The 20201-nt window shown below is 47.4% G+C and overlaps 1 protein-coding gene across 3 annotated transcripts in view; it reads right to left on the minus strand.

Annotated features, from left to right (window-relative positions):
- Positions 1-9004: 9004 nt before the first annotated feature.
- Positions 9005-20201, minus strand: part of TMEM40 (transmembrane protein 40) — a 33059-nt gene continuing 21862 nt past the window's right edge. For 2 of the 3 annotated variants that reach the window (XM_082662872.1, XM_082662874.1), the window contains 8 exons: positions 18344-18397; positions 16024-16059; positions 15618-15650; positions 15182-15229; positions 11068-11139; positions 10911-10985; positions 10349-10411; positions 9005-9592 (listed from right to left, as the gene is read on the minus strand). In XM_082662872.1, coding sequence (XP_082518998.1) covers positions 9573-9592; positions 10349-10411; positions 10911-10985; positions 11068-11139; positions 15182-15229; positions 15618-15650; positions 16024-16059; positions 18344-18397 — 401 coding nt within the window. In that variant the 3' untranslated portion in view covers positions 9005-9572. The remainder of the gene's footprint in view (positions 9593-10348; positions 10412-10910; positions 10986-11067; positions 11140-15181; positions 15230-15617; positions 15651-16023; positions 16060-18343; positions 18398-20201) is intronic. The other variant, XM_082662873.1, reaches the window with a different exon arrangement.

The raw sequence follows: 20201 nt of genomic DNA on the forward strand, positions 1-20201 counted from the left end.
ACTTTTTGTTAGTTTTCCTAACAAATCTAATTTTGGAATCAGAGGGGGCAAATTCTACCTAATTTCTTAAGAGTAGAAAATCAAACTCAGTTGAGAAAGTTTTGTTAGCTTTTATTCTTGGCAGCTTTTGGATGGGCTATATTTCCTAAGCTGTATGCCAGGATGTTTCCTCTTTTGATTTTTCCAGGGCATGATGGAAAGAAAAAAAAAAGAAAAAGAAAAAGAGTTGCCACCCCAAATTAAAATATTCCCTTCCATGAGGAACAATGAAGCATGAGGCTGCCTAGAGCCGACAGTGACTCTTTTGTGCAAATGATGAAGCAGCCCCAAGGTATGACTACCCTCTGTGTCTTCATAGGCGAGTCATCTCATGGGTCTCAGTTTCCTCATCTACACAATGGGAATAGTAATAGTCTCTAGCTCATAGGATTGCTGTGTCTTGTTCATCTTTGAGTCCCTAAAATACCTGGCATAAAATAGCATTCAATGAATATATGCTGGGCTTCCCTGGTGGCGCAGTGGTTGGGAGTCCGCCTGCCGATGCAGGGGACACGGGTTCATGCCCCGGTCCGGGAAGATCCCACATGCCGCGGAGCGGCTGGAGCCGTGAGCCATGGCCGCTGAGCCTGCGTGTCCGGAGCCTGTGCTCCGCAACGGGAGAGGCCACAACAGTGAGAGGCCCGCGTACCACAAAAAAAAAAAAAAAAAAAAAAAAAATCATTTAAAAAATGGAGGCACTAGTGTTAATTATGATTGTTCTCTTGGCCACCTAACTCTTCCCCTGTGTTTTCAATTTTTTGCCATCATAAATAATGCTGCCACCAATATTTGCACATACACTTTTTCCCAAATTTCAAATTATGTTATTCAGATAGGTTCTCAGAAGGGGGGCTGCTGGATCGAAGGGCAGAAACATTTTTATGGCTCCTGCTAGGTGTTGCCAGGCTGCTCTTCCAAAGAGTGGCCACTGGTTTCCACTGCAACTAAGTATTAGAAAGACTGCCAGTTTCCAAACAGCCTCCCCAGGGTGAGGGATTATGATTTAAAATAGTTTTGCTAATTTAATGGAGAAAATAAGTTACCTTCCTGCTGTTTTAATTTTAATTACATTATTAGAGACAATTAACAGCCTCTCCCCTTGAAAAATAAACTAGTAAATATTTATTCTTTTGTAAACTGGGTTGGGAGGAAAGTTCTGGACTTCTCACCATTTAACATCTTTGGGCTCCAGTTTCTTCATCTACAAAATGGAGTGATACCAGAGTGACTGTGAAATCAAGTGAGACAAAGTATGGGAAAGCTCTTATTAACAATGTATTCTGTGTGTAGGTGTTACTATCACCCACCCCCACTTAGCTTCAAATGTACCTATCTACTAATTTATTTTAAAACGTTCTGAAAAAAAAAAAAACCAACAACCAACAACTTTCTGTTTTGTCAACAATCCAGAAAACCTCCAATCACAGCCCAAATCTTGAAAAGCCGTCTTTTTTTGTGATGTGGTGCCTTCGAATGCTGTGGGCAAAGCCCCTTCTTAATTTTTTCAGTTTGGTATTTTGTTCTGTTTTTTTTCTTTTCTTTTCTTTCCTTTCTTTCCTCCCCTTCCCTCCCCTCCCCTCCCCTCCCCTTTTCTTTTCTTTTCTTAGAAACACTACGACGTGTTTGGAGTTTTCTGGAAAAGGTCCCTCAGTCCAGGCCCTCGGATATCACTACCTGACTCTAGCAGGCAAAGAGCTCCGCGATGCGAGGGCGCAGCCTCCTGGGCTCTGCCGACCCTCCCTTGCCTTTGGAAGAAGAGCCCTTCTCATCAGGAAAGGTCAAGGACGCTCTCAGAACCAACAGAGACGCTTCATGTGCCAGAAGCGGACCTCGGGCCCACCTGGCAGGTACAGGAGCCAGAACACACTGCTGACCCACTCTCAAGAATCGACCTGCTCAATGTCTTTCTCCGTTGCCAGGAAACCTCGCTTTCCCGCGGCTCACCAGTTAGAGCCCCCTCTTGCGTCCATGCCATGTAATAGCACTTTCAGTTGAGCGAAGAACAAAGATTTTTTGTTTTTAATACTTGATTTCAGTCATTTTTATTGTGCAATATAATATGCAGAAAAGTATCCAAGATATACTCACAGCTTGAAAAATAGTTATAAAGTAAACCCCGGGTAGCCACCACCTAGGTAAAGAAACAGCATTGCCAGCACCTGGGACACAGTCAAACACCCTTCCCCCATCACACTCCTCTCTCTACAGATAAACCTCTCCCAATGCTTCGGGAATCCCTTTTTCGCTTTCCTTCATGGTTTGATTACCTGTACATGTGCCCTAAACAATATAGCTCTGGGTTTGTCTGCGGACTTTATATAAATAAAACCGCATGGTTTTACTCAATATTATAAGTTCCATCTGTGTTGTTGTGTACAGGTGGAGTGCATTCATTCTCATTGCTGGGTAACTTTCCAGTATGTGACTGTGCTACAGTTTATTCTCCTGTTGATGGACGTTGGGCTGTTTCTAGTTTGGGACTATTTTGAACAATGCTGCTGTCTCAGAGTGAAATTGCCCAGCAACAGAATGTGTATCTCTGACTTTACTAGATAATGCCAAACGATTTTCTGAAGTGATTGAACAAATAAATGTTCCCACCTGGCATCGGATGTTCGTTCCCAGTGCTCCATGGGGCTACAGTTGATATTGGCAGACACGAATTTTTCCAATCTGGTGAACGTGTAGTGGTATCTCATTGTCATTTTAATTTGTATTTCCTGGTAATTAATCAGATCAAGCACATTTCCCTATGTTTACTGCCCAGTTGGATTTCCTCTTATTTGGAGTGTCATTAAATTTTGTATCCATTTTCTTTTGGGTTGTTTGTGTTTGTAGCAGAAACCTGTAGTTCCCGCACTTTGCCCGTCTCTCTCTGCCTCTCTCTGCCTGGCCTCCCCCAATGGCCAGCTTGGGCTTTCTCACTGCAGGAGGGCTTAGGACAGTCAGATTTCTTACACGGAGCCTGAATTCCACTAGGAAAAGCAGAAGCTGCCAGGCCTCTTAAAGGTTTGGCCTGGGTTAGTCACATGTCACTTCTGCTCCATTCCATTGGTCAAGGTAAGTCACAATTCCATCTGAGAGTCAGGGGTTGAGGAAACAGAGCCCCCACCCCCGCCCCACCCCACCCCCCAATGCGGAAGCAGCACATGTGCAAAAGGAGGGGAGAGATGGTTGGGGTCCATGTGGGGAGACTCGTCACCTTGTGACCGGGTTCTGTTGAGTGCTGAGCCTGGATTAGTTGGTTTACAACCTCTGTGGCTGTGTCAGAGAGACCCAGAAAGGGAAAAAGGAAGAAAAGATGCTGGGGGACAACCAGTGCCTCTGCCACATGCCCAGCCCTGAATCAGTGACTGGGATGTGCCGACTGGCTAAAGCCCCTCAGTACCCACCGCCAGAGCAAGTGTGCGGTTGACCCTCCCAGAATCCATCAGGTGCAGGTTTCTGTGGAGGAGTTTTTGGTGGTAAAATACACATAACATAAAATTTACCATTTAACCATTTTTACATATATAATTCAGTGGCATTTCTAAATTCACAGTGTCTTATAATCATCACCACTATCCATTTCCAGAACTTTCTCATCACTCTAAACAAACTCTGTACCCATCATGCAAAAACCGCCTCTCTCACCCTCCCCGTCTCTGGTAACTTCCGTGATACTTTTTGTCTCTGTGAATTTGCCTATTCCAGTATCTCATATAAGTGGATCTCATATCTCATACAATATTTGTCCTTTTATGACTGGTTTATTTCACTTGACTTAGTGTCCTTAAGGCCCATCCATGTTGTAGCAGGTGTCAGAATTTCATTCCTTTTTATGGCTGAACAATATTCCATTGTGTGTGTAGAGCACATTTTGTTTATCCATTCACTCATCCGTTGATGGACACCTGAGTTGCTTCCCCATTTTAGCTGCTGTGAATAATGCTGCTGTGAACATGGGTGTGTAAATACCTGTTTGAGTCCCTGTTTTCAATTCTTTTGAGTATATATCTAGGAGTGGGATTGCTGGGTTCTATGTTTAACTTTTCGAGAAACTGATAAACTGTTTTCCAGAGTGGTTGTACCATTTTTTTTTTTATATTCCCACCAGCAGGGCACAAGTGTTTCAATTTCTCCACAGCCTCACCAAGACTTGTTATTTTCCTTTTTTTTTTTTTTAACGTAATAGCCATTATAATGGGTGTGAAGTGGTATCTCATTGTTAGTTTTGATTTTCGTTTCCCTAATGACAAATGATACTGAGCAAAGCAGATTGCCCTCCCTAATGTGAGTAGGCCTCATCCAATCCGCTGAAAACCTGCCTTCTTGTGCTTACTGGCTATTTTAAAAACATCTTCTTTGGAGAAATGTCCATTCAATTCCGTTGCTTTTTTTTCTCTCATTTTTGAATTGGGTGGTTTATTTTGTTGTTGAGTTGTAGGAGTTTATATATGTATAGTCTGGATGTTAAACCCTTATCAGATGACTTGCAATAACTTTCTATCCTACGGGTTGTCTTTTCACTCTTGATAATCTCCTCTGATGCACAAAAGAGGTTTAGTCTTCAAAGGAAAATTGCAGTGGCAGAAAAAACACCGGGCAAATACCAAATAATGGCTACAACCAAGTGACCCCAACTGGAGCTCCGGATCATCCTAGACTCCTTTTTCCTCTTCACTTCATTCATTCATTCACTTGCTTAATCATTCATTCATTTATTTATCAAACAAACTCAGAGCCTAGTTGAGAAGACCAATATGGACATAGAGGACTGCCGTGCTGCATGTTGAGAACGCCAGCCATGGGGAAAGGCCAGGGGGCTGCGGTGGGTGCACACTTCCAGCCATACAGTGGATTAGACCTTCGTGTCTCCAAATTTACCCTTCTTCTCTGCACCTATCGCCCCTCTAGTCTCATCCCATTAGTCTGGGCCCTCTGAGAAGCTAGCACAGGATGAGGTGAAATATGGAAGGATGTCCTTAGGGAAAACACCTATGGGAGAGAAAAAGGGAGGGAGGGGAAGGCTGGGAAGATGCAAATCTAGCCCCAGGGGAAGAAGACAGGGAAGGACGGTCAGGTGGAAGGGTTTTGTCTGCTGGATACCTAAGGAGAGTTCGGCAGGCGTCAGGGAGTCCTCAAGCTGAAGTCAACTGTCAGGGGAGTCCTGTGTCTCCCAGGAAAGGGCCTGCTTAGTATGTCTCCTGAGTCAACGGCGAAGAGCATCCCACGGGAAGCATGGCCTCGGGGCACACACAGAGCACAGCAGCCCTTGGTCCATTATCTTCCCCGTAGTTGGAGGTCATGCTCATTCGCATGGCCCCCACAGGGCCACCAGAGTGATCTTTCTAAAATGCAATCTCACCATGCCACTCCTTTGCTCAAACACCTTCCATCGCTCCCCACTGTCCTCAGGCTAAAGCCCAGCTCCTTACCCCAGCTCTCAAGGTTCTCCAGGGGGAAGCAGGCCATTTGCCCTGGTGGTATCTTGCCCACTAATCCTCACTCCTACCCAGCCATGCTGGACTGATACCTGTTGCCCCCCAGACATGCTGTCCTTTCACTCCTCCATGCCTTTGCCCACCCTGGGCCCTCTGCCTGCAAAGCCCTTCCCTACATCTTCCTCGCAAAGCCCAGCCTCCACGTCAAGTACTTTCCCCAGCTTCCCAGGCTCAGTCAGCAGCATACCCTGGCTCCATCTCTGGTCCTGCCTGGGTCCTCTGGAGTAGACGGAGGATTCCTGGGGCCGTGTCAGGAGAAGGAGACAACTGCCACAGCACTGCCGGGCTTCCCTCTTTTCCTCCCAGTGCAAGCTGGCTTGGATGGCCTCGAAATACCCTCATACCCGTGTCCTCCTCTGCTGTGGTCACAGCAGAAACCCAGTGCACAGTGTCCAGGGCAACCAGAGATAGAAGCCCAGCCCATCCAAGCCCTGCTCCACCGCCCCGCTTTGCAACCCTGCCTTCCTGGACTCAGGATTCAATGCTTTATTTTTAGACCACTTGTTGGACTGGGGCTCCAGGAATCTGCCTGACGCCTGAGGTGTAACCAGACCCCACTGGCACTGGCCTTGAGCTGTAGCTCGGCAGAGAAGCAATGAGGGGTTCCAAGGGCAGTGCTGGGGGCTGGGGCCCCAGGGAGGCAGCACACTAGGGCAGGCAGACCCTCCACTGAGACCTGGAGGTGGGGGTCTTTCTCTCCCAGCGCATGAGGGGCCCCTACAACCTGACCCACCTGAGCCCCTCCTTTGACACCTGGGCCCAGAAAGCCCAAGGATACCAGCGGCAGTTCGAACTCACGTCTTCACAGGCAGTCACCCTTAGGTCAGGTATCGGCTCCCTCGGCCCCCTCTCTTCCCTGCTCCACACTTCTACACCGGGCTGAGTTTGCCCGCCTGCCCCTGAGGGCCTTAATATGTGCCTCTGCCCAAATCAAGTACCTCTACTCTGTGCCGGAAATGCAATCATCTCACATAACCCTCACCACACACTGTGAGGTGGGCGCTGCTGTGATCCCCATTGTACAGATGAGGAAACTGAGGCTGGGACAGGGAAAGCTAACCACACCGCCCTCAAGTCAGCAAGTTCATGTTTCTATTGTGAAACCTTGCATGCTGTTTGTTCATTTGATAAATATCTTATCTGTGCACTCCAGGCTCCCTTTTGAGGAAAGTAAGTTATACACAAGTGCTTGAAATCCAAACCTCAGAAACTAACTTTCCGTGTCTTCGTTTTCCTGTCTGTACAATGGGGACCGTGGACAGGTGCTACCTCTCAGGGTTGTGATGAGGATGAAACGACACGGTGTATGCAGGGTGCTTGGCTCCGCATCCAGCACAGAACAAGTGCTGAACAAATGTTAGCTGCGGATATTATCTTCTAAGTATAGACGGATTATTCTGTAAAGCATGAAATACCCAGCGGCCGGAGATGATGCTTAGGGAGAGTATGTAGGAACGGAAAAATGCTTATTATATGTGAAAGAGAAAAGGGCCCAAAATAAAAATAAATGAACTTATGCAATAAAAAGACTCACAGGAAACACACCAAAATACCATCTGTGGTGGATTTTGGTTCTGGGATTTGGGGCAATTTTTTTTCTAACAAAATGTAAAAGGAGGTAATACATCACTAAGAAGAAGCAGAATCCTCTTCACACTGATATTCAGGTGCAATGCAATCCCAGCAGAGCTCCCACCGGCTTCTTTGCAGAAGTGGACAAGCTGATCCTAAAACTTGTGTGGAAATGCAAGGGACCCAGAACAGCCAAAACAATCTTGAAAACGAGGGACAAAGTTGGAGGGCTGGGCCCCAGGTGCTGCTGTCAGGGCTGAGCTGAGAGCCGAAAGTTGAGATAACATAGTCATGACTATCAGGAACATTCCCTACCCGTGGGTCATTTGTTCTGTTGAAAGAAGGCCTTAAGTTTCATTGACAGAGGCGTCTTAGCACAGAGCAGAAAAATTCTTGCAGTACAAGGTGCTTTGGGAGGTAGCAAGCCTTTCATCCCTTGAGGTGTGGGAGCTGAGTTGGAAAACCCCCAAAATGAGAGAATGTAAAAGTCCTGAGGAGTTCTTTAGTCTCACGGTTTCCAAATGATAAAATTTTCACCAGACCACAGTGACTTGAGGGCAAAGGACACATAGTGAGATTTCCATAAAGCTTCATTTTTTCATTTTAAGCCCCATTTTGTTTCTGATGACAATTTCCCTGCTTTTTTGATGCGGGACTATCCTTTCTGTTATAAAATGATGCTGACAGTTGATGTTTTTTGCTATTTTTATTTCCTTAATTGGCAAGATAAGGAGTTGGCAGCCCTCCTTTTCTCACTTTATAAAGATATTCTGGGGGACTCCCCTGGTGGCGCAGTGGTTAAGAATCTGCCTGCCAATGCAGGGGACACGGGTTCAAGCCCTGGTCTGGAAAGATTCCACATGCTGCGGAGCAACTAGGCCCGCAAGCCACAACTACTGAGCCCGTGTGCCACAACTACTGAAGCCCGCATGCCTAAAGCCCGTGCTCCATAACAAGAGAAGCCACCGCAATGAGAAGCCCACTCACCGCAACTAGAGAAAGCCTGTGCACAGCAACGAAGACTCAATGCCAGCCAAAAATAAATAAAATAAATTTAAAAAAATTTAAAAAACAATTCTGTAAGTCTGAGAACTCCCAAATTTGGGAAATACTGGGAATAAACTGCAGCTGCCTCAGGGATGCTCTGCCTGGGGTGGGGGACTGCACTAGCCAAGCTCTGTCAGGAGAACACAGGCTTGGGTTCCACTCACAGCTCTGTCACTGACTTGCTGTGGGAACTTGACAAGTTACTACAACTCCTCGAGTCTCTGTTTCTCCATCTGCAAAAAGAGGATGATGTACACATCTCAAGGCTGTTGTGAGAATTAAACCACATAACGGACCTGGACAATCACAGACACTTGAGAAAGTGTCTTTCAGAGTCCACGAGCTCAGTAAAGGTCCCCATTTTTTTCTTCGGCAAGTCAAAGAGTTGTCACTTCTTCAATTATTCTTTACATCCCCACTCTAGTTTCTTCTTCTGTGTATTCTCTAGTTTGTCACTGTCACTCTTGATATATGAATCTAGAACATATTCTACTGGCGTGGTCTGGCTGTGTACAAGAGAGAACCTAATATCACCTCCTTCAGTCTAGACTCTATACCTCCACTAACACAACCCGAGTTTGCAATGGATTTTTTTGTGCTCTTATCTTACTTCTTTGGTATTTGTTGAGCTGAGAATACCTAACAGCTCCAGATCTTCTTCACAAGAATGTTTGCAAAACCCTGCCTCCTATTCCAAACCTGTGCAATTGAAGTCTTGGACCTAAAATGAGGGGCTTTTTGCATTTATTCCCTTTTATACTTTGTCCAGTAGGACAAGGTGCCCCCTCTGACTAGATGGGGTCAAAGAAGACCTCAAATGTATTCTCACACTCAAGAAACTGAAAGGAATATTTAGCTGACTCTTTTTAGTCCAGGGAAGAGAATGTTTATTTGCATCTTAATGGAGTCCAAGGACAGCAGGGCTGGCACTAGGTAATAGGAAGACCTGGATGCTGTGGATTTAGTTCCCCCAAATCTCGCCTGTATCAGGTTCACCCCAGGGGCCTGACGTGGTACTTCCCTGCCTCAGGGCAGTGGACCATCCGTCTGTCCCGGGATGGCCTGGGGACTTGAAAGAATTCACAAGCCCCGACACGTTACACCTTGCAGGACCCAGGGGTCTCCCACTGGCTCCTGAGAGGAGTGATGTCCCAGGATCCTCCCGCTGATCCAGGCCCCGGGAAGGGCACAGGCCCGCTCCCTCCCTCTCCTGCCATCCTGGCAGCTGGGTTGCATGCCAACACTGCCCGAGGGACACCTTGGCCCAGCTGGTGCCAATGTTCAGAACACATGGAAGGCAAAGCGCTCTCTTTATTGCTCTAGCTTGGCCCGCCAGCGTGTCTCCCAGGACGCTGTTCTGTCCTCGTGGGCTGAAAGGATGCAGTGGTGGTCACACCGGGGCCTGGCCTGGCTGCCCACCTGGCACTGGCCTCAGTCGGTCTTCCTGAAGCCTGGAAGGCAAAGCCCACAGAATGGCATGGGATTCTGAAGGCAGCCAGGCCTCCTCCCCACCGTTACCCCAGATGCCCAAATGCCCCTCAGAGCTGGGATAAGGCAGTCATGACCCACAGCCATTGCAACGAATTTCCCCTTTATGCACGAGGTGGATTAAAGGAGACAAAAGTTCACGACACGCAGGCACACAGCCCCTGGTCTCAGTTTTGTGATTTAATGGTAGACACAGAGCTGCTGGTCAAGAAAGGGGATCTCCTTTAGCCTGGCCCAGCCACCCTAGCTGTGTGATTCTGGGCAAGTCACTCTACCTCTCTGATGAATGTAACTGACTAATGAGTTTCCTCATCAGCCAAGTGTAAGATAACTGAAACCCCCTCTCACCCCCAGCTGGGCAAATAAAATCACAAAGAAGACGCTGTTTGGAGAGATGCAAACTTCTATGAGAGAATGAGGGATACCCAGGTCCCCTCCACTTTCCTACAATGGTTCAGACTTAAGGACTTTTACATCCATTCCTCACTTGATTTTCACAACACCTTTGTGCTGTAGGTATTATTACACCCATTTTCCAGTTGAGGAAACTGAGGCTAAAAGAGGCTCTAGAGCCCCAGAAATGGTAAATTGAAGGAGGCAGGACTTGAACCCAAGCCCATGACTCCAGGCCCTGTGCTCTTTCCACTATGCTAAGCCTCATTTGCAACAGACGACCCTGGCAGGGAGAGAAAGTGAACATAGAAGAATGTAAAAGTTACCTATCAGCCTAAACTTCTGAAAGAGGGGAATGAAGCCACGCAGGACGCTGTGGATCCGGTACACTGTCAAGAACGGAGGAGAGAAAGGTGATGGAGCTCTGCGTCCCCTCGAAGGATCCGGGGTCAGACCTCCCCCTCCTGCCCTTGAACAAAGGCCTAACCCGTACAAACAAAGCTCTGATGGTGGAATTTCAGGCTGCAGGTTAAGCTTAGATAATGGTATTGAGTTCTTATTATTAAAAACAACCACGAGCAGCAATAACAATGCCAGGAAGCTCGGAGAATTCAGTACCTCACTCCATTAACTGCCCTGTTTTCAGTATCTGGCTGATTCTGTTTGTTTGCCACTTTAAACTGTCTTTGTTGTATTTTTATGGAGCTGCCCATTTTTTCCATGGGGTTTTGCCAACGACCTCACATTGACCTTGAAAGCGGTCAGGAAGCAAACACAAGCATAAAGAAATCTTTATAAAAAGTTTAGGTCGTGGCTTTCCAGCCCTTGGCGAGCCCCTGCGGCCAGCCCAGCCGCTGCCCTCCCAGAGACTGTGTGCGAAGGTCTTACCCAGGCCAAAGTAGATGCCAACGGTCTCCAAGGAGGCGAAGGTGAGCAGCCCGACCCCAAGGGACATGAACCAGTCTGCAGGGGCAGCGAGGGAGAGAATGGTCAGCCTGCAAGTCTGGACCTCTGCCCCCTGTTCTCACCACCCCCACACACTCACCTTTATAATAGTGATAACACACCAGCAAGGCCCCAATGGCAAAGCAGAGGAGGATGAAATGGAAAAACTCATCTGTAAAGGCAGAGGTGAAGATTACTGTTTGCTTCTTTCTCTCTTTTTAATTAACTAAAATATTCCTGTCTCTGCTCAAAGGGAGCTTTATTCAGAGAAGCTGCTCCTGACCAGCCCAACTAAAACAGCATCCCAAGTCCCACCTGTTTCAGCCCTCACCTCACTTTATTATTTTTCTAACACTTATCACCACTCAACTTGCTGGATTTTCACTGCTGTGTTTATTCTCTGACCCACTCTGTAGGATGGTGGTTGGGGATTTTGCCCATCATCTAAAGCGGCGCCGGGCATGCAGAGGTGTCTGACGCCTTATTTGTCAAATGATGCTAAATACAATTGTAAAAAATGCACGTGCCTAGTTTAAAAGTTTCCCATTGCTCCTTTCTCCCTTCCTGATTCAACTCCGTAAAAGCAAGCAGTGACTGACAAAACTTTTCCAAGTATATACATGCACATTCAAAAAAAACAAAAGCAGGATCGGTTTGTGTACCTGCTGCTTTATGGTTTGTTTTCCTCTCTTTGATAGATTGGGGCCATCCTTTCTATCTCCGAGCATATACAGATCTGCCCTGTTCTTTTTTATATATATATACATTTATTTATGTATTTATTTTTGGCTGCGCTGGGTCTTCGTTGCTGCGCGCGGGCTTTCTCTAGTTGCGGCGAGCGGGGGCTACTCTTCGTTATGGTGTGCGGGCTTCTCATTGTGGTGGCTTCTCTTGTTGCGGAGCACGGGCTCTAGGTGTGCGGGCTCAGTAGTTGTGGCTCACAGGCTCTAAAGCGCAGGCTCAGTAGTTGTGGCCCACGGGCTTAGTTGCTCCGCGGCATGTGGGATCTTCCCAGACCGGGCTCGAACCTGTGTCCCCTGCACTGGCAGGCGGATTCTTAACCACTGCGCCACCAGGGAAGCCCCTGCCCTGTTCTTTCTGATGGCTGCATAGTGTTCCATGGCATAAACTTACCCTAATTTATGTAACTAGTCTCCCATTGAGGAAGCTAGAAGGGACTGATTTTCTGCACCAAACATCACCGCATATGAATGTGTCTGTGCCCTTGTGTGTGCATTTCCGTGGGCCTGGTGCCCAGAAGCAGCATTGCAGGCTCTTCCTAGTAGTTAATGGAGGTAGAGAGAGTAGCTGGGAGGCAGGGCCCATGCCCTGGGCAGGAATTCAGGGATGGTTTGTGAAGGAGGCCCCCCTGCCCTTTGCCAGGTGCTGTGGGAGTCATCAGGGGAGAGAACACAGGGGCCTTGACCCAGGCAGAGGGTTGTGATAGGGAAGATGCCAAAAAGGTTTTTAAAAGAAAGAAAAAGAAGAAAGAGAGGACAATTCAGAGACGGTTCCCTGGAGCGAGGCAGGCTCTCTGAGTGGCCGAGGCTGCTGGGACTGTGTCCTACTTTAGTCCAGTTTGGCCACTGATGTGCTGTGAACTTTGGACAAGTGTCCTGACTCCCTTGAGCCTCAGCGTTCTCATTGATAAATCAAGGAGAGCAACCTCTACACCACTGACGGAGGGATGGATGGGGGTCTTGGAGGGGAAAGTCCTTTGTAAATGGTAAAAGGCAGAGTGAGACTACATATCACTGCTGTCAGGTGGCATGTGGAAGGCAAGTGAACAGAAGTGAGGAGGGTATTTCTGGTTTTGTTTTTGTTATTTTTTTTCTGCGGGGAAAAATCAAAAGATTATTTCTAGAACATTCTTGGCTCTGATATCAATTTGTCCTTTAGGGGAAAAAAAGACGTCATGCAGAACTAGACTTAACGTTTAAGAAAGCATCAGCCTTAGGTCTGTTCAGAGATGTGACAGAGTGGGGGTGAAAACTCTTTCCTCACCCAAATCTTCAGAAATGCAAAATGAATTCCTAGCAGAGAATTTCTCCCTGATCTTTCCCCCATTTTCTTATGAGTAAATACTTAGAAAATACAAATGTTTTTAAAAAGAGAGAGACTGCAGAGAAATGTAAGGCCAAACAGAGGGCTGGATGGCTAAGGCAGCTTAGTTTGAAAGAGCAAAAAATTAGAAATAACCTAAACATCTATCAAGTGGGGAATGGTAAATACATTATAAGGTCCCCACACTGTGGAATTGGATGCAGTTGTAAGATGTCATAAGCATTCAGGACTCACCATATCTGGGCCAGGGATTAATGGAAGAAAGAGAGTTTGAGGTAAGCCTTAAAGATAGCCAAGGCAGTAGGAGCTGGATGAAAGGGAAGATTTTGTGTGTGTGTGTGTGTGTGTGTGTGTGCGCGCGCGCGTGTGCGTGCGCACATTCACGTGCCATGAGACAGGTAAGAAGGTGGGGCCAAGGCACAGACCCAGTACAGTGAAGGGTTCAACCAGGTGAGGGCAGGGTAAGTGAATTTCTGGGAAGAGAACTTCAAGTTTTAGGGAACTAGAAGTTTTGGGGGCTGAAGAGATCAGGCCAGGATAAGGACTCCAAGGTGTATTGGAGCCAAGAGGGACCTAGGGGATCACCCTTGTCTGTTTTTTCTGATTTCAGCCATCCACACACCACCTTTGTGGGTTTTGCCCTTTCTACGTAGCACTGCTTATGACCTTCACAATTTCTTGCTACCCAAGGACTACTTGTACTATTTACTTAAAGTTTTTCTTTAAGCAGATTCTTATTTTTCCTTAAATAGATTTACTTGAAAAGGAAACTTCATGTTACAACACTAAGTGGAAAACTAGGATTCCATGTCTTAAGAACAAACGCAAGGCCCATAAAGCAAGACGATGAAGGTCTACCCGCCGCTGCCTGCAGACAGCTCTGCGTACGGTCCTGATCTCTGTGTCCGGAGGGCAGTGAGCAAGGGTCAGGGTGGCACTAAAGGCCCGGGGGCTCCAAGCAGAGAAAGAGAGGGGAAAGGGCAGTCACCTTCTCACTTGGGGGTATAATGCCATGTCCTGAAGCAACCTGGACATGGCCTGCGCTTTGGGAATCTCAGTTTTAGTGGGATGAGGCTCACTTCATAGCCCGGGACAGCTTGACAGCACATCCCGGTTCATGTAGCTTGATGGAGGCAGAGCCAGGGGCTCGGACACAGGTCTCCCACTCCCTATAGGCGGGCTTTTGAACAACTCAAAATATTTCTAGAGGGCTTCCCTGGTGGTCCCGTGGTAAAGAATCCGCCTGCCTATGCAGGGGATGTGGGTTCGATCCCTGGTCGGGGAACTAAGATCCCACATGCCGCGGGGCAGCTAAGTCCGCACGCCGCAACTACTGAGCCTGCACTCTAGAGCCCATGCTCTGCAACAAGAGAAACCACTGCAATGAGAAGCCCACACACCGCAACGAAGAGGAGTCCCCTCTCGCCACAATTAGAGAAAGCCTGCACGCGGATACCCAACGCAGCCAAAAATAAATAAATAAATTTATATATAAAAAACAAAACAAAACAAAAACTATGCTCTCGGGAGTTCCCTGGTGGCATAGTGGTTAGGATTCCAGGCTTTCACTGCTGGGGCCCGAGTTCAATCCCTGGTCGGCAAACTAAGAAGATTCCACATGCCTCACGATGCGGCCAAAAAAACCGCCCAAAACCCCCCCAAAAAACATGGTCTCCCTTCCCACCCTTACCCTCCTCCCTGAAGCCCCCACGATTCCAGGCCTGGAGTCGAGGCAGTCCCTCCGGTTCTCATCACTCCTTCCCTAGAGTCCAGTCTAATCTAACCTCACAGCTTCCTCAGCCCAGCCTGTTCCCAGCTCCCCATTATGGCCATAAGGCCTGGAGGGCGTTTATCATGCTAGTGACTCCACGTACAGCAGAAAGAGCACAGGACCAGGATCCAAGCCCAAGTCGTGTCACTCACTAGCTGTAAGACCACTCCCCGTCCTTGAGCCTCAGTTTCTATATCTGCAAAACAGGAATCATTGTACCACCTTCTCAAGGTGATTCTAAGCTGAGGATTTTGCAAACTGCAGGGCCCGCAGCAGAGGTGGGCCATGATTACTGTCGTTCCAGGCCACCAGCTGACTTTCTACCCAGAGAAATCTGGACCAGACAAAAGCAGCAGCCCTGGAACCCCAATTTCCTTACCATCCTTCTTTATATTTAGTCTTCTTAACTGAGAGGGCTCCACTTCTCCTTGGGAACAAGAGAGAGACGACGGTTTAACTCTGACACGGTATAGCTGGTGGGATTCTCGCTCCCCTGCCTCACTGAGAATGGCTCTCCCAGGTTCTATTTCCTGGGTCAGAGGGCACTCACTGCAGGACCGGTCAGGGCAAAGCTTGAAGGTGGGGTGGCTGTCCTTGGACCTCCACTGATGCCCTCCTCCTCCACAGGCCTGTGTCTGTTCTGATCCATGTCACCTGAGCCCGGAGGCCCCTTTCCTGGATCACGGTGACACTCTGGCTGGTGACGGCATTGCTGCTGGGACTGATCTCCTTCCCCCCCAGGCTGCCTGTGGTCCTGTCCCAGCCCCTGGAATCCAGGCCGCCTCCCACTCTCCTCTTGGAGCTTGCATATTTACCACTCTCTGGATTAGAGCCTCTCCTTCGGAGTCCTGGAAATTAGAAACTCAACATTAGTGCCCAGGCCAGCTTGGGTCCTTAACGAGTGCCACAGGTGACTTCTGAAAACGCCCCTGTTGAATTCTCCAGCCCCCAGGGGATCTTTCTATCTATAGATTGTTATTAATAATCCCTTTGTTCTTGCCTGGACCCCGTTTCTAACCTCCACTGGCCCCCTGTCTCATGCCACAGCCAGCCCCGCCTGCTTGCTGAGCCCGGGTCAGAGCCCCAGGCCCCAAGCAGACTGGGAGTCCCATCTCTCACAGCCGTGCACCTGATAGCACCTGCCTCTTTTGGGGGAAAGACGGTGCCCAGACCTCGTTCAACACCAGTACCAACGACCCCTCTCCCCTAAAAGACACTCACCTGATTCCTCAGACGGCACCACCTCCCCGGGGGCACCTGCACAGAAGGGAAATCAGTGACTGCATATTCATATCCTCTGGGTGGGAAGAAGTTACACTGCAGAGAGACTTCCCATTGATCTGCAGGGGGCACTGGAGCAAACTGGAGGGTTCCTCTTTCATCTAAAGGGGCAGGCACCCCGCAGTCCCCGAAAGCTGCCGCAGCAATGCCTGCCCCATGTTACAGGTCTTCTAATTTCCCACGAGAAGCCAGAAATCCAGGTTTTTATATAAACTTCTTGACTATAAAAAAAGCTGGCAATTCATATTCCATCGAATCAAAGATATCATGGTTTGTGAGAATGACGTCATTTTATGGAAGGAAAACTACTGCCAATTATAACCGCAAGTTGCCAGTGATTTTAAGAGGCACCCTGATTTCACAGATCTCCAGATGTGAAAAACTGTTAGTTGTAGACGTGATGAAATATATTAAGAACAATAATAATAATAAAGATACTCTGTGAGCCAGATGATATACATCTGTACACACAGGCCACCAGTTTGCAATCTGTGCCTGTTCATTCCTATCCAGATGCAGGTGAGGACACTTAGCCACGTGGCTCCAGCCCCACCAGGCCCTGAGCTTGTGGAAGCCAAGCTGGGTTGTACCATGGGGGCCTTGGCCCCTGACCCCAGTGTGGAGCTCCTGTCTGGGCTGCCTAGGGTGAATCAAGCCCTATACGTGCCCTGAGGTACAGCCTTCCCTTTAATCTGGCCTGGGTAGCCCTCCCACCTCATTCACACTCTGGTTCTTTTTTTTTTTTTTTAATATTTATTTACTTAGGCTGCGCTGGGTCTTAGTTGTGGCACGCAGGAACTTTAGTTGTGGCATGCAGACTCTTAGCTGTGGCATACATGAGGGATCTAGTTCCCCAACCAGGGATCGAACCCGGGCCCCCTGCATTGGGAACGCGGAGTGTTTCCCACTGAACCACCAGGGAAGTCCCCACCCTCTGGTTCTTGGCGCCTACTCTATTCCCAGTGACTTCTCTCCTAGCCTGTCACCTTCCTCCCCTCAAGGGGAGGCCGGAGTCCCCACTCTGTACACTTCCGCCCTCCAGATCAGCCCCAGGACACGAACACCTGAAGGGGGCACTCAGCTCATGGCAATAAACACTCAGTATGCTGAACTGTCTTTAGGCTAATGTGCAAACAGGAGCCAGTGTCTGCAAGTGACCAGAGAGGCCAGCACCAAGGGTACAGAAGGCAAACCAAGAACGGCATGAAATGAGACTCCGGCAGCGTAATTACCAAGTGCCTCTGGTGTGTCGGGAGGGGGGAGGCGGGGCGGGGAATTCATTACTTGGGGGAATTAATTCACAAATACGTGACGATATCTACGTTTTCTACAGTGAACATGACTTACTTTTTGATGAGAAAAAAACATTTAAAATGTATGTATATGTAACAGTTTCTCTCTCATTTTACACTCAGTGAAAACTTTCTTACACTACTTAATTAACAACATTTTAAAAAATTAGATAGTACCTGTTTTTGTTTAAAAAAAAAAAGAAAAAGAAAATCAGAAAATTCAGATGAAAGAAAATAATATGACGATTACTCACAATGCTACCACCCAGTGGCAGCCACTGGTAATACCTTGATGCAGAATATTAAGATATTTCATTTCCATTTCTTTGAATGTATATGTGTTTCCCGTTGTATTTCTTGGGTTATTATCTGGCATTAGGAGACTAGGCGGATTATGTAAATGTTGGATTAAACAAAGTTAAACAGGTTTTCTTATCTGGCAGTGTTCATTTATGAGGCTTTTTGGCAAACTGGTTCATTCCTACAAATTCCTCCATTTCATCAAAGTGCTACCAAGCAAAGTGCCATAATATTTATATCTGCTCGCTGTAAAAATCACGATGCTTAGAGACAATTACTCCGTAATTTGAGTTTTGTAGAAATCAGGTCCTTAATTTTCCCTTGCATGCTTAAACAACCCAGTATTCCAAGAGAGAGGGTACTGATTAAGTTCCATCTTGCTGGTTGGAAAGCTGAGGCCCAGAAAGGTTGGGTGACTGGTCACAGTCAACCTGCAAGTCAGGGTTATAGATCAGAAGAGATTCCAAGACAGTCTGACTGTGGCAGAAAATGCCTGCCCCCACCTCCATCTGCCCATGTTATAACCACTCACCTTGCCACACCTCCTATATCTGCCCAGGACTTTGAGCTCATGAAACACCCTCATCACCTTGTTTCCTCCCAAAAAGGTCCTAAGCCTTCATGTCCTTTGTTTAATTCTGTTTTCCCCAAAGCCACTGGACAATCACCTTCATAGAGTTGAAGCGCATCCTTCAAAACGTCAGGCTCCCCATGCTCAGCACCTGGGTGTAGACAAAGCCTGTTAGTCAGCTCCCCACAGTTACAGCACCCCAGAGTGGCTTCCCTCTCCTGGTGTCGGAAGCCTTAAAAAGTAACATAGTCTTTGCGCTGGGGGTGAGGTGGGCGCTCTTCAAGAGGCAAGACAGCTGTACAAGAGCATTCCTGCTGCTCTGTCTGACATCCCTCACACGCCCCGAGGTGACTGTGTTCAGCTGATTGAAGAAGAACTGGGGGCCTGAGAGGACCTGGGCCTCGTTCAAAGTCAGTAATAAGAGTCGCCATTTTTTGAGCACTTACTATGTACCAACACTGAACTAAGTAATTTATAGTTAATATTTCATTTGATCCTCTTGGAAATGCTGTGAAGAAGGTATTAATGTCTCTCTCTCCCCATTTTACAGATAAGGAAACTGAGGCTCACAAAAGTTAAGTTATTCGCTGAAAGTCACACAGTCAGGAAGCAGAAATTCCAGGGTTCAAACCCAGGTCTGTCACCAAGGCCTGCACTTCTAATCATTTTTATCTCCAAAACTAGAACCCAGAGCTCAGCTCCAGAGTCATGAGAGCATTTATTAAACACCTTATGTGTGCCAGGATCTGTACTAGGCATTAATCCAGGCTCTTTCCCCCAAGTTCTTTTCTTCCCACAATGAATTTAGGCTAACATTTATTAAAGTTTTCTTTTAAAAAAACAAAATTATATTCTTCTGGTTATAAAGATAAAAAAGATTATTGTAAAGTATCTATGGTATAAGTCAATTCAAAAAAAAAAACAAGAAAATGAAAATCACCCATAATTTAACCATCCAGAGATAACCACTATTAACATTTTGATATTTTTCCTTCCAGTCTTGTTTACAATCATGTATGTGTGAATTTTTACAAAGTGTATATGAGATCAAACGAATTCTATGATTTGAATTTCTCTTTTTCACTTTAGAGATGTATGAAGACCAGAGCTCTGACCAGGACAGGGTGTAGCATCACTGCTCTATGTTGCTGTTGTTGGACGTTAGGTTGTTTCTATTGTTGCCCTACTATAAATAACACTGCAAGGAACAAATTTTCACACGGGGGACTTCCCTGGTGGTGCAGTGGTTAAGAATCTGCCTGCCAATGCAGGGGATACGGGTTCAAGCCCTGGTCCAGGAAGATCTCACACGCCACACAGCAACTAAGCCCATGCGCCACAACTACTGAGTCTGTGCTCTAGAGGCTGTGAGCCACAACAATTGAGCGCATGTGCCACAACTACTGAAGCCCTCACACCTAGAGCCCGTGCACCGCAATGAAGAGTAGCCCTCGCTCGCCACAACTAGGGAAAGCCCGAGCGCAGCAACGAAGACCCAACGCAGCCAAAAATAAATAAATAAATAAATGTATTTATTTATTTAAAAAAAAAATCTTCACACGGACATGCTCAGGCCCACTGAGAAATTCAACCATCAGCCAAGTGGGCAAAGGAGAAATGGTGAGGCCTACTGCCTACTGGGCGAGCTGCCCCTGCAGGGGAGACCAGCCCCCGTCTCTGCCAACGTTTTCCAGTTACTCAGGGGGGCTAGTCCTCATTGCTGCTCTTTGCAGGGAACAAACACAAGCTGTGGGAGAACCTCAGCCTGAATCGAGCCTGGAATACCTCATTCTGGTGTCGGTTCTCAAAATTTAGTTTATGTGAGGAGTGTGGTCTGGGGGAAGAATTCTGCTTTGAGGGTTAGGGGACAGGAACTGCCATGAACTTTCTGTGTGACCTCAGACAAATCACTCACTATGTTCAATACGGCTTTCACTAAGATAAGACAAGGTCCT

Source organism: Grampus griseus (assembly GCF_964374135.1).
Source record: "Grampus griseus genome assembly, chromosome: 10".
Taxonomy (NCBI): domain Eukaryota; kingdom Metazoa; phylum Chordata; class Mammalia; order Artiodactyla; family Delphinidae; genus Grampus; species Grampus griseus.